This window comes from Gekko japonicus, unplaced genomic scaffold, assembly GCF_001447785.1.
Source record: "Gekko japonicus isolate JY-2015 unplaced genomic scaffold, Gekko_japonicus_V1.1 scaffold258, whole genome shotgun sequence".
Taxonomy (NCBI): domain Eukaryota; kingdom Metazoa; phylum Chordata; class Lepidosauria; order Squamata; family Gekkonidae; genus Gekko; species Gekko japonicus.
The window spans coordinates 719,713-738,930 of record NW_015164190.1 but is presented as its reverse complement, the minus strand read 5'-3'; the positions used below and the strand labels follow the sequence as shown (position 1 = coordinate 738,930).

General features: G+C 41.9%; 1 protein-coding gene across 1 annotated transcript in view; it reads left to right on the top strand.

The window, feature by feature from the left end:
• The window catches only part of TESK2 (testis-specific kinase 2), a 91,376-nt gene extending 77,559 nt beyond the window's left edge, over positions 1-13,817 (top strand). Inside the window, exons 9-11 of the mRNA XM_015408291.1 lie at positions 38-124; positions 4,359-4,506; positions 10,410-13,817. Coding sequence (XP_015263777.1) covers positions 38-124; positions 4,359-4,506; positions 10,410-11,422 — 1,248 coding nt within the window. The 3' untranslated portion in view covers positions 11,423-13,817. The remainder of the gene's footprint in view (positions 1-37; positions 125-4,358; positions 4,507-10,409) is intronic.
• The last annotated feature ends 5,401 nt before the right edge of the window (positions 13,818-19,218 follow it).

Sequence of the window (19,218 nt, the reverse complement as noted above, 5' to 3'; positions counted from 1 at the left end):
CTTTCTACTTGTTATAATTTCATTTTACTGTGTGCAGAATTTTGGCTTGGATTATGATGCCTTCCAACACATGGTGGGAGACTGTCCTCCAAACTTCCTCCAGTTGGCCTTCGACTGTTGTAATGTAAGTATATTAGAGACAAAGAGAGCAAAATGTGGGCTCTTTCTAACTCCTGGAAATGTTAAACAAAACATTACCAAGACCTTTACTAGTTTGGAAGAATGGTTCAAGAAGCATTCTGTTTTTCAGGCTTCTCAAATCCCCTGTTCAATAACATAAATGTGAGAGTTTTTTACAGATGAAATTCCTTCCGAAGAAATGTGAGAAGGAGTAGAAACAGAGAATTTGTCCACTCGCTATCTTGATTTATTTGTGGATGTATTTACTGGCTAGCACCAGCCACTTTATTCTAAATTACCAAAAGTTCTTTCCCAAATGTAGTGAATCCCAAGGGTAATAATAAGGAACAAAGCTAGAAATGCTCTCTGCCATAAACCATATAAATTTTCCTAGCTAACCCCACCACCAGTCGCCTGGTTCCATTTTGACATGAGGACACCACTGCTAGATACAGATATGACTGACACCTGAACAGTTGTGATTTTATGAACTGTGATTTTATGTTGTTTTAATTTGTTACTAAACGATTGCTTAGGCTATTGATGTAAACTGCCCAGAGCCCGCTTGCAGGGAGGGCAGTATATAAATCAAATAAATAAATAATCAGCAGTCATATCTTGGCTAAGATCTTGGAGCATTCAGAAAGTGCATCTGTTTCTTCTTCTCCCATGCTATTATGGACCCTGTCCACTTCCTTCCCTCAGAGGCAAGATTTTCCTTCCGTTTCCATTTCCCTTCACTGACTGAGCAGCCCTGGTAACATGTTTATTCTTCCCTTGAAGAAATCTTGTCTGTCCCACCCTGTCAGCAAGGTATATTTTGGCTATTTGCCCAGCCCAGGAACTTGAGGGAAGGGATAGGATCGCCCTTTAACTTGAACCCTTCAAAATGGCACTTGAGATGCTTTTAAAATTCAAAAATAACAAAGGATTTTATTTTAACATCAAAGGGAAAGGTCAGGTGAAATTGATTGAAATTACTGAGGTAAAACTATTACAAGCACAGACTTACATATCAGGCTAATGAGAGGTTTTGAAATTATTCACAGTTACTTAGATCTTTATGTTGAGAGGCTTTTGTTCCAGTCTTTCCCCAACCACTCTAATGCACTTTATATGTATAATTGCTGACTCTTTTTAGTGCCCAGAAGGTTGGTACCCCTTTTCTTTGGAACACCAGTACTCTTCTTGAGTGTTTGACTGACTTTTCAGGTCTCTACAAGCAGTTCCTAATCACACCAGTCCGGGGATCTCTGCACTCCTCAGAAATAACTCTCCCTGTTTGACTGTGTAGGAAATCTTCTCTCTCTAGATCTACCCACTTTCCTTTGGCCTGACTGGGAGTCTTCTCTACTACCCACTTCCTTGCCAAACTCTCTCCCCAGTACTCCTGTCTGTGTTCAAACTGCTCTCAGCTATTGCTGAATTCAGCTTGTATTCAGTCAAGCTAGAAATCTTACTCTGTCAGCACTAAACCCTTTTCTGTCAGGGCTATTCACAGAAAATCTCAGTTAAGGCAGGAATCTTACTGACTCTCCTCAGTATCCAGCTCTCAAGACTTTTCTTTTTGTTTGTTTTTTTGCTCAGCTGATGCCAACCAATCAGATTGTCTGGAGCAACCTGTCACTCAAGGCTCTCTGGCTCTGTGAAGAATTAACTCTTCACAGTCCTTTAATTGTTGGTACAGCACTTCTGAGCCTCTTAAAAAGTGCAGTCTATCACACATGTCGTCACAAAATGTTCTTATGGGTAGGGGGAGAGTATAAAATATCAGCAAGGCTACCTCATCCCACTACACACCTACAAAAGTGGTTTAACTTGAGACAAAAGAAATAGATTTTATACCATGAGGAATGATACCACAGTCTTATACTACCTCTTGTGCTCCAGCCTAAGATTATAAATGCGCATAGGCAAGTTAAGTGAATTGAACTGTGGATTTGGAAGTCTAAGGCTAAGACTTCCTGCTTGCTTACACAAGTGCTTTCAGTCTAGGAGTAACTAGCACTGTATGCGTCCCTCAACTTTATGTGAAAAGACGAGAGTTTTTCTGTCATGGCACCTTGTCTTTTCCACTGTTTCATGCAGTACTTCCATTTGCCTTTGTTAAATGTATTGCTAACCAATATCATAGGATAACTTTGACTTCCAGTATTGTGGGAGAGGGAGAAAAGTTTCTCTGCATCCACTAACTCCAAACCATGCATAATTTTGTAGACCTCTGTGATGTTACTTACCTCTCAGTTGCCTTTTTTTCTAAACTAAAAATACTCAGGTACTTTAGCTTGCCTCAAAGGGACGCTGTTCCAGCCTTTGATAAATCTTGGTTGCCCTTTGTGGTGTTTCTTTGGATTCATCAAGAGCTGTTTGAGATATGGTGACCTGAACTGTAGCTGCATATTGGCAATTTTATTCTTGCTCCATTTCCTGATGATCCCTAGCATGCTGTTTGCCTTTTGTTTTGTAAACACTGTTGCATGCTTAGTCAATGTTTTCAGTGAGCTATAAATCACAACTCCAAGGTCTTTTTCATGGCCTATCACCATCAATTGTGCCCCCATCAGTGGATATGTAAAATTGGGGGGGAGGGGTCCCAGAATTCATCACTGTGGATTTACTTACATTGAATTTCATTGTCCATTCACCCAATCTGGAGAAATCCTTTTAGGAACTCCACACAATCCCCTCAAGTTTTCACCATCCTTGAACAATGCAGTGTCATTTAACCAGTCACAAATCTGTAAAAGGACATGCCCTCTTATATCATTAATGTTAAGCTTACTCAGAAACCTTTGGTGAAACTTTTAAAGTGCTCTTTGAAATTCTCACATACACAAAGGGTTGGATCCATCCAGCCTTTTGTTCATTCTCACATACTTTCCCTCTTTCCTATAGCCTCCATTGCACATATATTTTCGTCATGCTGGTCCCATGAGTTCCCGCATAGCCTTTTTCATGTTCAAAGGGGATCCTCCACTACCTCTTTCACCAGAGGAAAAGCTGGCTGGATCCACCCAAGTGTCTCTCAGTTCACTCCTGTCTACATGCTTGTTGATTCTCTCAGAGAATTCAAAGAGGTTGGTGAGGCAGGTCATGTTGTTTTCTTTTCAGCAAGGCTCATTCTTCTGCGTGTTTAACAGTTTTGCCTTTGATAACATTTTCTACCAATTTACCTGGAATTTTAATCTTATTCTGATGATTTTTTAGTTAATGCAATTTTTCTTATAATATTTTGTTTTATATTGTAAACCACTTTGAAGATGTTTATAGGGAGAGATGGGATATGAATATGAATTATCAAAATAAAAAGTGGCCCAATCTTGGTATTCAAGAGAAAAGAAGCTGCTTGGTGTATCAGCTGAAAGTGGTTAAAGGTGTCAAAGATGGTACATGAGCCTCCATCAATGGACATAAATTTATAACACCTCATACTTCATCTTATCTTTTGGGGGACTGCATCGCAATCCAGAAGCTGCTGATTCCTGACTCTCCTGTTGGCTGAATTAGTGAGAACAGCATGGGACAGGACTTCAGTTTCTTAGTTCTTTCCTCTTCTTTTTTTTGCCATTTCAGTTTTATTTATTTTCGAACGATATTCCATCAAACGCTTGTAACATAATTTGAATACAGAAACAACCACAGTTCTTCTTTTAAACAATATAAGTATAAACTAAACCTTTAGTTAATATTTTCATCCAGTTATACATTTTGACCAAGTCTCTTCAAACTCTTTCCCCTCTTTACCTTTTAAGATATTTGTCAGTCTGTTCATTTCTACTACATTTAACAATTTATACACAAATTCATCTTTACCCGGTATAACATCTAGTTTCCAATATCTCGTGTACACTATTCTAGCCGCGGTCACACAATGCAATATTATTATTTTATCGATTTTTACAAAATTCTCTGGGATTAAGTTCAGGAGAAACAGTTCTGATTTAAGAGGTATCGGGATTAATACAATGTCTTGAATCATTTTTTGAATCATTTTCCAGAAGGATTGTGCTTTACCACAGGTCCACCACATATGGTAGTAGGATCCAATATTGTGTTTACACTTCCAACAAGTGTTTGTCAATAACCTGTTAAATTTAGCTAACTTCACTGGGTAAAAATACCATCTATTTATTACTTATAAGGCCCATTATGGCTCTCAAACATTTGTAGAGAACATCTGCCTCACCTGCTTTAGCTGAAAAAGATAAATGCAATTTGCTTATCCGTTTTTTTCATAGATGGACCCAACACTACGGCCTTCATTTGTGGACATTGTAAAGACACTGGAGGAGATGCTAAGCTGCTTGAAAAATGAAGAGGCTGAAAGAGAGAGGAAGCTCTTAAATCTTGACAGTACAGAAAGAAAACCCATCTCCGTTTCCAAAGGTAGGAATTGCAAAAAGGAGAACACAAAATGATTACAAAAGCAAGGACTGTAAAATAACATTTTTACTGCTAAATAACAAAATACAAACAGTGTTCTAATGAAGTCAGATTTCATTAGATAATGAGCGCATATTTGCTTTATCTTCAATCAATCAATAATAAATTATAGTCATGGACAAACAGAATAAAACATGCATTCACAGAGAAGTTATCAGAATATATGTACAATTTTCCATTGAGAGAGAGAGAGATCACTAAATCAGCACTATACCTCAGTAGACTCTGGCAGCTGCAGAGAATCTGGCAACTCTTATATGAGGTTTCAGATTCAAGCTCTGCAAGAAGAAAGGAGATATACCATTCCTCCAATCTTCCCGGGATTTTTTGGAGGATGGGTGTAATAAAGACATATCTAAGGTCATTATAGAAGAGGCAGTATAGCAGCATATGTCCAACCTTCTCAATTTCCCCAGTAGAAGAAGAAGAGATTGGATTTATACCCCACCCTTCACTCGGAGTCTCAGAGCGGCTTACAAGCTCCTTTCCCTTCCCCTTCCCCTCCCCACAACAGACACCCTGTGAGGTAGGTAGGGCTGAGAGAGCTCTGGTAGAAACTGCTCTTTTTCAAGAACAGCTGTGCCAGAGTTATGGCTTGCCCAAGGTCATCCAGCCAGGTGCAAGTGGAGGAGTGGGGAATCAAACCCGGTTCTCCCAGATTAGAGTCCGCGCACTTAACCACTACACCAAACTGCACCAGTAATGCAAGGGCATAAATGCTGTAGTGGTACAGCACGGTATCTCTCTTCTCATAAAGTGGGTGGAAGAACATTGAGATGGTCCAGAGTGAAAGCTATCCAGTATTCAGGAATCAATAAATAAACACCAGTTTCTCATTTCTCAAGTGATGGTATTTTGCAACCAAACATACATGGTGTGGAAGTTCGATGTCCCAAATCCTTTGCTTGATTTTTCCCTTATTTCTGTTATGCAGTGAAGGACTCCCAGCTTTCCCAATATTTATTCCATCTACCTTCTCTTTTTTGTTAAAAATAATAACTTTTGACTTATTTCCAACATATACTGAGATAATTGCTTACTAGTTCATTGTTAATACAATCCAGTTGTCGCGCTCCCCCTTTATCCGTGGAGTAGCACCTCTGATGGCCGTATTGCTGAAGTAAAACGTCGAGCACCGGCTAGACGGGTGGTCCAGGAGGCAGGAGAGTTCGAAAAAGGGGGGAGAGAAAGGCCTCAGACCGGCAGGGGACATGGTTTAAGAGCACCCTGGGTGTCCCTCTGCCCGCACGCTGTGACGGCTTTCCCACTCTCTCTCTCTGTCTCCTTCACTTCTCCACTCTCTCTCTCTTTCCTAGTCCCAGCGTTCTTCTCCTCCCCGGCCCTCTCTTCATCCCGCCTTTTATTACCCTTTCCCCACATCCGGGACCGCCCCTTTGGCTTGGGCCCCGCCCCTCCTTATAAGCAGAGGCGCCGGTAGGGCGTTCCCGGGTGGGCATTGGTATACCGCCGCCGACCTTGGTGGCCTATGTGCCACGCCGCTGGCGCCGCCCTGCTGCTCCAGCCTCTCGGGGCTCGCTCCCAGCCCGCTGGCCACATCGTCCTGCTCGTCTTCCCAGCGGCAGCTTCTCGAGCCCTGGTCCCGTCCTCTGGCGCGGCTGGCGCAGGGTGCCGTGGATGAGGCTGTGCCTCCCCCCTCCGCCGCCGGATGGTCGGGCTGCTCCGTCTCTCCGGGTGGTTCTTCCTCGGGTAAGACGGGTCGCGGGGACTCTCCAAGGATTGACGGGGGTTTTGAGGTCTGCCGCTCGCGGTCCGCGACCCCCGGAGCGGGACACCAGTAAGATACCCAAAGCATGCTGATATAGGGCTCATCCAGTAACATTTTGAATTACTTGATTTTTAGAATTCTAAAAGATTTAGTTATGAAGTAATACCACCACATGTAGATACAGCCTTCCACGACCATTCCAGCATTTTCTATCATTAGTGCTACAATTACCTTTCCAATTTTCATTGTATTAGTTAACAAAGCCTTACTTTAAAGTAATTTCATTTAACATATTTTTAAAAGTTTGAATTATTTTCTCCTAGATTAATTCATCTGGCATCTCCTGACATTACTTCATATACATTTTGGAGTTTGACTACAGTCAAATAACAGGCATTAGAGCAGGGGTGTCAAACATGCATCCCGGGGGCCAGATCAGACCCCTGGAGTGCTTCTATCAGGCCCGCAGTGCAACTGGCTGTCTTCTGCTGCTTCTTGCAATTCTGCTGCTGCTGCTGCGTCATTGTAGACTTGCAGCTTATAGATACACACCTGAACAGCATACTCAAGATTGCAATAGCATAGACATTTTAATGCAATAATTCAGAGCAAGAGGTGTCAGTTATCAGACACTGTTAAATAAACAAAATATTGCAAGAGTGCTAATGTTTTAAGCATGTTTTTATTTTAAGGGGGAAAAACCCCACCCTTTGTGTTTGTGTCCTTTATAAAGTTTATATCTCTGCTACCTGGCATTACATTTTATGACACACATGGCCCGGCCCAACAAGGTCCCATTTATGTCAGATCCAGCCCACATAATAAATGAGTTCGACACCCCTCCTTTAGAGCATTATCAGAAAATTATCTGTATGGTTTCATGGAATCATTCCAATTTATGACAGGGGTCTTGAAGAACAATCTAAATTATTTGAGGCTGAATCCAGAGTACTGTGAGCGGAGCATCGGTTGCCAAACAGAACTTTAGTCCCTTCTACTGTACACCCCTCCCCCACAAAAACATTGCCTCCACAATTCAGCCCCAACCCCACCCCAGACAGCAGTAGGTGCTTTAAAGGAGTCTGCAGTTGGAGGGGGAATGGGAACGAATTGCCCACTATCCCCTTCACCAACAGAACTGCCTTTCAATGGGCAGAAAACAAGTGTTGGATCCAACATTTACATTCATTTTCTTTAAGTACTGGAGAAAATGAAGGTTTTCTTTCTCTCAGTTTTGTTTATATTTACTTAGCTCCTTTGAGCTTTTCCATTGGTACAAGAGGGAGGGCAGGGCTCCTCTCTGACTTCTGAAAAGGCTGTTCCAGGGATCAAGGGACCTCTGTTTGCAAAAAGCCACATAGGACAGGGCTGCAGTGAGGAGAACAGTCCTGTAAGATTGCCTTTCCTTCCTCTTGCCTCAGTGGAAAAGCTGGTAGGATCCAACCCATTATTCATATTATAGTATAACACCATTTATTTGTAGGAAAAATGCAAAAACCAGTTGGACCAACTTTCGAAACCTTCCAAACCACACGTTTAGTTATATTGAGTTGTAATATCATGCTCAGAGAATAACTAATTTATTCCACATTTTTAAACTAATTTGAATTACTTTGCTTTGAATCATTTTCCTCTTATCTTAACCCAAAGGAAATATTTTCAGGAGAATTCTGCGAAAACAGAAAACTAAGCAGACTTCCTGGCTTCCCAATTCAATGCAGCACTGGAATCATCTTCTGCTCAGTGGAAATTAGGCTGTGGTCACACAGCAAGCTAATTGCGATTTGTTCCCGCTATAAATTTGATCCAGAATATTTTTTTCTGGGTTGGGATGATCACACATCCCTCCCAGAACCGCAAGCATTGCGCGATGAGACTCTGGGCACTGTCTAGATAGCGGCACGAGTTTTTTTTTAAACTTGCTTTGCGCATGTGCAAATGCACACGGCCGACTTGCTGTACTCACTTGTTTTTTGCAGGCCCCCCCCCAACAGCAAACAAATAATAAATAATAAATGCCAGGCGGGTGGAACACTGCTGGCCCCTGTGTCTCTCTCCGCCGCCCGCTCGCCCCCCCCCCCCCCCCCACATATCCTATTGTTGTCTGTGCCAGGTCATGTCTAGGCAAGTTCTGGAGCCACCACTTCGAAGTCACTGGCCATCAGCACCAGAGGAACTGCCTGCTGCAGCTTTCAATTCAATGCCTGCTGGCAAGCTTGCCGCGCTCCGCTCCCTGGCACCAGGGGCTCCCTCCCTCCCTCCTAACAAAATGAACCCACAACATACTACCAAGCGCTGGATGTGCACTTGAATGTTTAAATATTGAATTGCTCATGCGCCCAAAGGCAGAAGCTTGGGGAAAAAACCCTCTCCGCCGCCCGCTCACCTCCCCCCCCCAGCAACCTTCAATACCGCGTCCTGCTGCCTGATTAGCCCCAGCCCGACGCTGCTGGCAAGCTGGGTGCACTCTGCTCCCTGGTGCCAGGGGCTCCCTCCCTCCTAACGCCACAGCTTCGTGGACTCCTTGGGGCAGGCTCTGCCACCTGCTCGCCTGCCAGCCCGCCCAGCACTTCCCCACCCACCCACCTCCCCCCAGCAACTTTCCACGCCGCCTCCTGGCCCGACACTACTGGCAAGCTGGGCGCTCCGCCCCCTGGCACCAGGGGCTCCCTCCCTCCCTCCTAACAAAATGAACCCACAATGTACTACCAAGTGCTGGATATGCGCTTGAATGTTTACATTGCTCATGTGCTCAAAGGCAGAAGCTTGGGGGGGGGGGACCTCATTGCACGAAGAACGGTCAGACGACCCTAAGCGCAATCATTGCAAGAGATGGCTGTCCACATCGGCGAAATCACGGATTCAAAGCGCAATTACCCAGAAAGTACTTGATTTTTCTGGTGCAAGAAAACATGGGAGAGAACCGGGAGCATTGCGGGAGTGAGCCAGCTTCGGTGCGGGAGACGGATCAGCCCATCTGGTCAGCGATTTCTTTAAAAGTGGGAGGAAACAGCAGTGAAACCCGATCAAAATGACCATGTGACCACAGCTATAATGTGCAGAGCTGCCCCTGACACAGAATGGATATGGCCATATGGAGCTCCTGTGAGGTGCTTCTGGAGTGGTGCTCATTAACTGTAGTTTTTTTTTAAGTCCCAGAAATGCAGAGAATAGAGCAAAACTCAGCAAGTGTTTAGACTATGACTTTTTTGAAGCATCACAGTGCCATCTGGTGTACTTAAGGAGACTAGAATAGAAACACTAGTATTTGTATATTTCTAAATGTTAAGATAGAAATTCCGCTAGATAACTGCTTTCCATTAACCCGTAATGATTTGTTTGTATTTACTTTGTTTAGTGATGCCTTATTTAAATGTATTTAACAGATTTTTCCCCAAAGCCCAACTGCTGTGTCTCCTAGTTTCTGCACAGGACAATGTGCTATTTCAAGGCTGATGTGGAATATAACTCCTTCACTTCCACAGGGAAGTATTGCTGCTTTGTCTTCACCTTTCACAACATGGGGTGTCTTTACTCTAGGGAAACCTCACATGTTGAAAGCATCTGCCTTTGTAGTACCATAGGTTTGTACTATAGCCTTATTTAATTGTAAGTGTCCTCCTAAACATATGCTCTTGGGAATAACCCACTAATGCACATAGAACCATGGGTGGGGGAACACAGGAGAAGAGGCTTGCAGAAGACTTCGAAGACAAAATATAACACACGTGTCATTGACTGCATTCCTCTCAAAGGGCCTATACATACTGAATATGGAAAACTTTGCATCTTAGATTAAGATTTTGAGTGGGCACAAACAATTAGAGACAACATCAGTATTTGGAAGGTTTGAAATGTAAATAATGTATAGGTATTTTTAGAATAGTAGATTGCTCATTTCAATTTATTCTGAGGAAAAATGGATTTAGGGACTAAGAGGCACTTCTGATACTGGATTCCATGTGCAAGTTTTTGCATATCCCAAGCACATATGTTTGTGGAGGGCTGTAATGTACAAATGTCACATGTGCATTGGTGGTTGTATGATTCCAGCCTAGCTACTAACGTCATCCTTGGCTTTAAAAATCTATTTTTTTTAATCCCTTCCTTTCTCATTTAGGATTTCTAGAGAGAGGACAAGGAGTTAAAAGGCTAAGTTCACTGGATGACAAGATTCCTCCAAAGTCACCACGTCCACGGCGTAACATTTGGCTATCACGCAGTCAGTCAGACATCTTCTCCCGTAAGCCTTGTCAAAAGATAAATGTCCAGGATCCCTACTACACACCAAGTAAAGGGGGAAGCCGGAAAGTCAACCCTTTCAATGCTAGAGAAGACCTGAAAGGGGGGAAAGTCAAATTTTTTGACATGCCAAGCAAATCTGTAATATCACTTGTATTTGACTTGCACTCCCAAGAGGCAGGAGGATGCCTGAAGATGAGCCAGCCTCAGCTAAGGCAGACCTTCAGCACTGATTGGCAGGAACCCACTTTCCTCCCTTGGCGACGTTGTAGATCACTTCCTGTCTCTCCTGAACTCATGCACAAAGAATATAACACATTCGGGGATCTGTCTTCAACAGTTGGCAGGTGCGATCCAAGCCAGCTAGGGGTTGAGGTGCGACAAAAGTTATTGAGCAGCAGTAAATATGGAGTGTCTGAGATCCCTCCTTTTCAGGCCAAATTGCATAGGCTGGATTCTCCTCCTCCTGTGCAAGAAGAAGAGATGGACTGTTCTGATGGACTAGAACCCCAGGATGAAAATGGGTTCTATCCAGTGAAAAATTCAGTTGAGGAGCCAGAATTCAGAAAGCCCACAGGGCAAATTCTACAAGACTCCCAGAATGTGGAGGATATCTTGGTACAGAATGTCATCCATTCAGAAGATAAACCCTCAGATGCGTTCATGAGCTGTATAACCTCTGAAGATATGGAGGTGGAAGATGAAACACAAAGGAACATGTCTTCGACTAGGTTGGAGTCTTCCAAACTGTACAGTGTTAACCCTTCCTCACAGCTGGGCCGAGAAGTATCTCTGTTTGAGGTAGTAGATAGTGACACATCAAATCAAGTTTCTTCACCATCATCAAATACACCAGCAGCAGTAAGTGAACAGTCAAAATGTGACATTTAAAAGTCTAACCAGAGCGACACACTCCTTCCACTACCTTAGAAAGCTAAAACCAATGTAAAAATGTTCTAGCAAGTTGTAGCAACTAGTTTGGAGGTTGCAAAACATTTATTTGGAGAGAGACTACATATATGGAAGTACTTATAGCAGAACGATCCCTCAGCTTACCTCAGGAGGCAATTGTAGGGAGAAAGGGTGAACCACATCTCTGGGATGTCTGGAGCAATGCAAGGGCAATAATTCATAGGAAAGATGGTGGGATCCTTGGTCTGCCCAGGCTTAGAAGCCATTCTTGTGTGTGTGTGTGTGCGTGTGTGTGTGTGTGTGTGGGCGCATGTGTATGCTTTTGCTTCCATTGAAAGAATTCTTCTAAACTTGCCAGAACTTCCCTTCTGAAATATCTATAACTTTCACTTTCTCCCTAGCACTTGCTGAGCAGCTATAAATATCTTCTGGCTCGGGATCTTAACAGGCTTGAAGTTAGCAGTACCCTGGCTCAAATTTAGTTTCTTCTTTCTCTGATGTAATGACAAGTTCATAGCACTTAAAATCCCAAGTTCCCTTGTATCCATACAATAAGCTCAGACTAGGCTGCAACATCTAAGCTTTCTACCTCTTCCCATATGATTTTAAATGCTGAAAGTGAACAGTTCAGACTCTTACTTAAGGCACTCCTTGTCCAGTTGGAAAAAGCGCAGCTTGTGCTGACTGCTCTTGACTGTGGCAGTTTCATTGCAAAACACAAAATCCCACTAGGTTTTCCTGGCACCACCAGTCAGCACCTTCTGTGATAGAGAAGGAACAAGGCATGTGACCATCACATCTTTAACAAAGGAAACCAGGGGTGTGCTCTTAAAATCCCAGCTGTGAGTGCACCTGTTTACTTGAGCATTGGAAATACAGACCCTAGCCCTACTACAGAGGTGTGTATAGATTAGTCTACATTTATGTTTTTTGTAACTTTCATAAGCACCTGGTATTCTGAAGAAATAAGGTTTGACTTTGGCTGGCTGTACAAATAATGCAATGCAAAGAGTCCATACGAATTTTTATTTTCTGAACATTTAGTCTGTCATTGAAGTTCGACTCTGTTTCATGGCTTTAACACAGCAGGCTGATAAAAGCTCCCCTGGGGGGAAGAAATTAAGAGCAGTGCTGCCTCCTGATGTTCACAGAGAGCTCTGGTGAAAGCTTTTCAAAGCAGCAAGCAATAATTTGGGGACTTTTGACAGAACCTGGCATGTTTAGGAACAGGTAGCCAACCTCTGTGCTTACTTTGTCCTGGGCAGTTTTGGGCAGCTCCTTCAGAACTTATCTCTGGAATGAAGAATGACTGCTAATTTTTAAAATAGCCCCATAATAGTCTAGTTTTTCCAATCTGTTGCCTCTCAGGGTGGACCAGAAAGAATTCTTACAAGTACTATCCATATGCATCTTTTTGATTTACAGAATAAAAGTGGCAGGTTGGTAAATAACTGAATTGCCAAGTAGATGCTTGATGAACATTTTGAAATGTGTATTACATTGCCCATTAAACAGAAGTTTAATTTTGGATTGGTTAATGGATTGTGAGAGACTTCAGCATTTCGATCTGTTTCACAGGCTGTGGAAGAGAGTCCACACTTAATCATTTGCCCTGTGGACTATCTTAACTCTGTAGCTTTACCTACGCTCCCTGTGCTCTCACTGTTCTGCCAAGGTTAGAGCAAGTGGGACACCCTTGGTTTGAACAAGTGTTCTAATTATGCTTCTGTATGTATATGTATGTTGGTGGAAGACTTGAGTCCCTTATCCTCATACAGAAAGTACAATGTCTTCCCATTCCTCCAAGTAGTAAAAAGTGATTGACATTCTAGTGTCCAGGTGAAAGCGAATTCCTTGGCCATGGAGTGGTTAAAACTGACTGTATACTGCCCTCTTGGGAAACATGCTAAGAACCTCTTGTCCTATGTTTCTCTCCAGTATTGCAAAGCAGCTGCTGGCTATTAACTGTACTCCGTGCAGAATGAAGCCAGCCCGTCTGCTTTATACAACATAGTAGTGATTCTTTTGCTTTTATCATGTGTTTGATTTGCTGACAAAGATGCATTTTGCTTTTTATAAGCTACCCGGTCTGTTTTAATTCACTCACTCTTTTGATATTAGTTATTAAATATGTTAGAAGCTATACCTGTGGCTGATTGGTGAAAGAAGGCTGTGTGAATAAATGTATGTCTAAATTGCTGCCCCAGCAAAAGATAGGGGTACGATAGGTTTATTCTTTGTTGCTGTATTTTGTCCATGAACACTGGTAGTTCTTGCCAGTTTAACTACAGACACTTGAATAATTCCTCTTTGCACTTAATGCTGCTGTTTATACTGCATGTCACTACATTTCTATGCAAAAATAACCTTTGGGGCAGCCAAATATTTGATTAAGGTTTAAAGATCTTTGCAAGATCTATTTTCATATTTATGAAGGAATTTTATGTCTTAATATTTGCAATCTGTAAATAGCTATACTTTGTCATTAAAGCTTAGGAAGAAGTTTGTAACCTGTGCATAATTTAACACTGCCAGAAAAGAATCTTTGCAAAACAACTTTTTCTAATACTGCAGATATTTATGAAAGTGTAAAGAAAGCAAATCTTGGTTTTTATGTTGATTTACCTTGTCTGACTTTTTTCTGAACTACAGAAGTGGTATGTTTTACTGGATCTGCAATAAGCAACCAAAGATGAACCTGGTTTGAAAATATTTTCATGTTTTGTCAGTTTTTGTAAACTGTTTCCGAATTTGCTTTCAAAATAAAAACAAATTTACTGTTGTGGTTGAAACGACAAGCTGAGGGGGAAGGGGACTACTTTAAATGCACAGCTCCAAGTACTTGCATCTATTGCAAATGGATGTTAAAAAGCAAAAGTTTAACTGGGTGGTAGCCTACTTTAGGTCGAAGGTGGGACAAAGTTTCTTTGGGCTAAACTTTACTTAGTAGAATATAAGATTTCTTTCTTCCTCTGCCTGGATAAATGTCTAATTCGATAAAAACTAGTTACTACAGACGTCAGATTTTCCCCAGCATCACAACTGAGATTTTATTGTTAGGAAAACATGTTTTCCCTCTAGTTAATGTATTTTTTTACTATATCCCAAATCAATGGCACTTCCTAGTTATATGATCTGAAAGTATATTGGAGCATAATAGCTTTGCATGAGACTTTTAACAGCTGGAAAGGCCTTAAGCCAGAAGTATGTAGGTTAAATCTTAAAGGTGGATCATGAGATTCAAAGTCCTGAGCTGGAACAGGAAGCTCTAGGCTCCTATCTTTCTCCTTGATCTGTGTAACATTGAAGATTTTTTCCCCAATAGATGTTGCCGCTGACTAATGGCAACAGTGATTTAAGTTTTCTTGGGGCCAAACTACACTATCTCCAGAGCCCTAGATGTCTAATTAAGCTGCAAAAATCAGCCATGAGTAAATAAGGGTTTTAACTCTTCCTATTTGCTATTCCCCTCAGGCTGCTTTGAAGCACAATATCATACCAGTCTTTTTCCTTCCCAGTGTTTAAATCAGTTGGGAGGGGTTCCAATTAAGTAGAGTTAACCTCCTCTCTGCCCTGTTTTTTTTTTTAGCAACTATTATACATATGGTTGTCTGGACACTGATCCCCAGTGTTTTAATCCTTAAAGGAGTAAGTCCTAGAACATCTGATTTATCAGTAGAAATTCTGACACACATGAATAAGAACAAGTGGGGTAGGGGAGGGAATGGAGCTTCAATCTTTGTTTAAAGTTAATGGTGCATTTTTCCCCCTGCACCAGGATTGAAGCTGCTCTCACTACTGATTATTCAGTCTATAAGGTGCAGCTTGTTCAAGTGCCAAAACATTGGCCTCAAGATTAACTACATATCATAGCTATCATGAGTGCTGTTTAGAAAATTACAGATTCCGAGGTAGGGACTTGGCTTTTATAAGTCTTGTGCTACTTGCATGCATCAGGAGAACAGCCATGGTAACCTTTGTCATGGCATGAACTGCAAGTACAAAAAGGTACAGTATCACCACAGTTGGCACTGGCCCTCATGGCACCATTTCAGACAAAAGTGGTAGATTAGGTTGCAGTGTTTGATCCTTTCCCTGAAACAGTTCTTAGCAGCTGAAAACCACAGAACATCAGTTAGGAAAAAGAACATTGTGAACAAGTAGCAATAAGAGGATTAAAAGCATTAGAAGCAAAAAAAAAAAAAGGGAACTAGTAAGATAGAAGGAAAAGATAGAAAGCGGTTGCTTATAAAATGTGTCCCATCTTTACCTGGGAAAAGCCTAACCATTATCAAGGTTACATGTAAAACTGATCTGTAATCTATTATAATATGTCCCACCTTTCTCATGAATGGCTCAAGGCATCTTAAAACCAACTGGCATATCAGTATCATAAATAAAAAAATAATGTAGTCTAAACATTGTTAGCAGTAGTTGAAAACATCTATGGAAAAACTACTTTTACAAGCTATCCTAGCAACTGGCAAAGAGAGGCACTCCTTGCATTCTGTCACCCCCACCCCAGCAGGCCATTTCACAAAATAAGTGTTATGACCAAAAAGGTCCATGCATATCCTAGAGGGCACAGCAGGATCTGATGGCAGGAATGGAACTGGCCCATAAGCTCAGAGATAGGCAGTCTTTCAGATATGTGAGTCCCAGGTTATGAAGGGCTTTCAACGCGATAACTAGTCCTGTAAACAGCCCAAAAGCAAGTAGGCAAATCAGTGAAGTTGTTTTAGAATCTCAGAGCTGGAAGGGGCCACACAGGCCATCAAGTCCAACCCCCTCCTGAATGCAGGATCAGCCTAAAGCATCCCTGACAGGTGTTTGTCCAGTGAGGGCAGCCAAATCCACTACTGAACTACTCTTACTGGGGGAGAAAAATCCTTTTCAGAGCTCCTAAGATCAGATCATCTTGAACAATGACTAAACAAATAATGAATTATTTACTACAGGAAAATATATTTGACAGAAATTTGGCGATCACATAGGTTGTGTTGGGGTCACTGTCTAGCATCAGATAGGGGATATTATCCCCTTGAAGTTTATTAAACAGAGAGCATGTTAAAAGCGGTGAGATCCAGCAGTTCCTAAAAGTGGTAAAAAAGCAACATTTCAGTATTTTTGAGACAGTATCATTTTTTTTGTAGGGAAGGGTGGCCTAGCAAATCAAAATAAATAAATAATTTCTACCCTGACCGCAAGGGGCATATGAGAGCTGAATATGGAACATGATGACATCTCCCCGTTAACACTTCAAATGGGATGGAATTAAGGCGAGCTATAATGGCAGGGTCCAAGGCGGTAAGATACCAAAAAACTGACTCAAATAGACTCTGTGAGAGTGAATTACTGTATCGTTGTAATCGATGCTGGACAAGTGAAAGGGCCTTGGCCTTACCTAGCAAGAAGATTTCTTCAGTTATAAGCTCTAGCTGCCTTAATTTAGAATCTCCTGTCTTCATCCACTGAGAATGGTAAGCATCTTGTTTAAGAAAAAACAGCAGACCTTCAGCTTCCAAAGCAAAAATAATCTGCGATCACCAAAATCCCGATAGCAACCTGATATAGTAACTGAGGTATTGTTTTAGAACTGAACAGCTGAACTGCACTGGGGGTATATCATCCTCTCCCTGTAAAGAAGCGGGATATTGCTCCAGTAGCAGGCTTAATCTTATTCGGAGCACATGTGTGCTGGTAAGACCAGGAGAGATTTGAAGAAAAAAAACAATCCCCAGGTAGCAAAATTCCTGACTTGTTCAGTATCTAAGTTTGCTATAGTCCATTTGGAAAGACCCAGGGTGCCATTTTTAGAAGAAAAAAAACAAGCTTTTAGATTTAATATAGTTTATTTGCAACTCCTCATTTAAGCAATCCAGCCAGTACCTTTCCACCCATAATTTAAGCCCATTACTGCAAGTCTGTTCCTCTGCTGCCATAGGAACAGCTCCCTGCCCTCCTCTAAGTGACAGCCTTTCAAACACTTAGAGAGCAACCATGTCCCCCTTCAGCCTCCTCTTCTCCAGACTGAACATTTCCAATTCCCTCAGCCTTTCCTCGTAGGGCTTGGTCTCCAGGACCCTGATAATCTTCATCACCCTCCTCTGCACCTGCTCCATTCGATCCACATCCTTTTGGAAGTGAGGTCTCCAGGATCAGTGTGATATGTTCAAAATGATTTGCCCTGTTAAAAGACATGCAACTGCACTTTCCACTAACTGAAGCTTCAAAGTAGTCTTTGAAAAGCAGTCACATGTACAGTGTGCTACAGCAGTCCACCACAGGGACTGCAATAGCATAGATGATAGTGTGGCTACCTCAGCAAACTCTATAAGGAGATAGTTTACAAGCCAGAAAGATAGCTCTCTTAGCAACTAAACTAATCTCCTCTCGCAGCCAGGCTAGGTCCACAAGCCCCTAAACCCTTCACATGATCTGCCAGATAAACATACCCCATTCAAATTTCACAGACCAGTCTCTTCCAGAACATCAGCATCACCCATGCCTTGCCTAAATTCAGTTTGAATTTGTTCACTCTCAGCCACTTAACCACGGATACAAAGTACCGAGGGAGGCTGAGAACATGGTATCAGCAACAAAACTACAGATGGTGTTACATAGCATCCTGACAAATTTTAAAAAGCATAAGTATGAAGCCTTGAGGAACTCTTTCAAAGAGGTGAGTTCATGTTTACTCAGACTAAAAAAAAGACAAATATCATTATGCCATCACTCAGACTAAAAAAAAAGACAAATATCATTATGCCATCCTCTTAAACGCCACATGATTTTCTAAACACCCCAACAAAATTTAGTATGAACACTATTAGACTGCCGATAAAGCAAAAATTAAAATGGATACATTTTTCCTTCTGTAAATTACGAGCATTCTCAAAAGAAATAAAGCTTTTTCATGGTTCCAAAACCCGACTTAAAACACAAAAGCATCAGACAGAAGTATTGTTTCGGGTATTGCTGAAGTTGCCCTCCCACCATTCACTCAGCTGCCTTGCCTAGAAAAGGCAGGTTATAACTTTGTGTGTGTTTGGGTGGGTGGGTAGCCTTCACACCTCAAAAATCCTATCACAGATTCAGTCTGGCTGACCAATTCTGCACTCTCCTTAGAACTCTTAACAAGATGGTGTTTGACACCCCTGGCACAGCCACCAACTTTAACATGGCAGCTGTTGTATACAAAGAGTAAATGTCACAGCTGAGCCTGAGGACATTGTCCAGTAGAGGTTAGTAATTACAGTGGCCATAGAAGTCAATGTACAATAGGGAAAGGGAGACCAAGTCACTGATCATAGCTGGCCACTGAAACATTTACAGTACCATCCTAAGGAGGTCTACTCCATGAGGCTTACTCCTAGGAAAGTGTGTTTAGAATTGCAGATGGAGGGAGGGAAGAAATATTACTTAACTAGTAGATTCCACTCCTTCCTAATACTAGTTATAAAGGTTAAGGTTCTTTTATACAAAGGCAGCTAGGAAGAAAATTATTGCTGCAGTGGGATAAGAGAAGTATCCTTCATGCTTTTATTCCTAGATGGCTCTGGAGCCAGGCTTGACTTTAGGGCATCCTTTGTGACTATTTTCGCACCCTCATCAAATTCTTATTAGGCTTACATAAGATAAACAGAGAACTGCTCAAGCTTAGGAAAGCCAACTTAAAAGTTTGAGAAAAGAAATGGATTAGAGACGAGAGACATTATGACACATCAAGCTGTTAATCACCCTTCGTTACCAAAAGACGGCTTTACTTTCTAAAG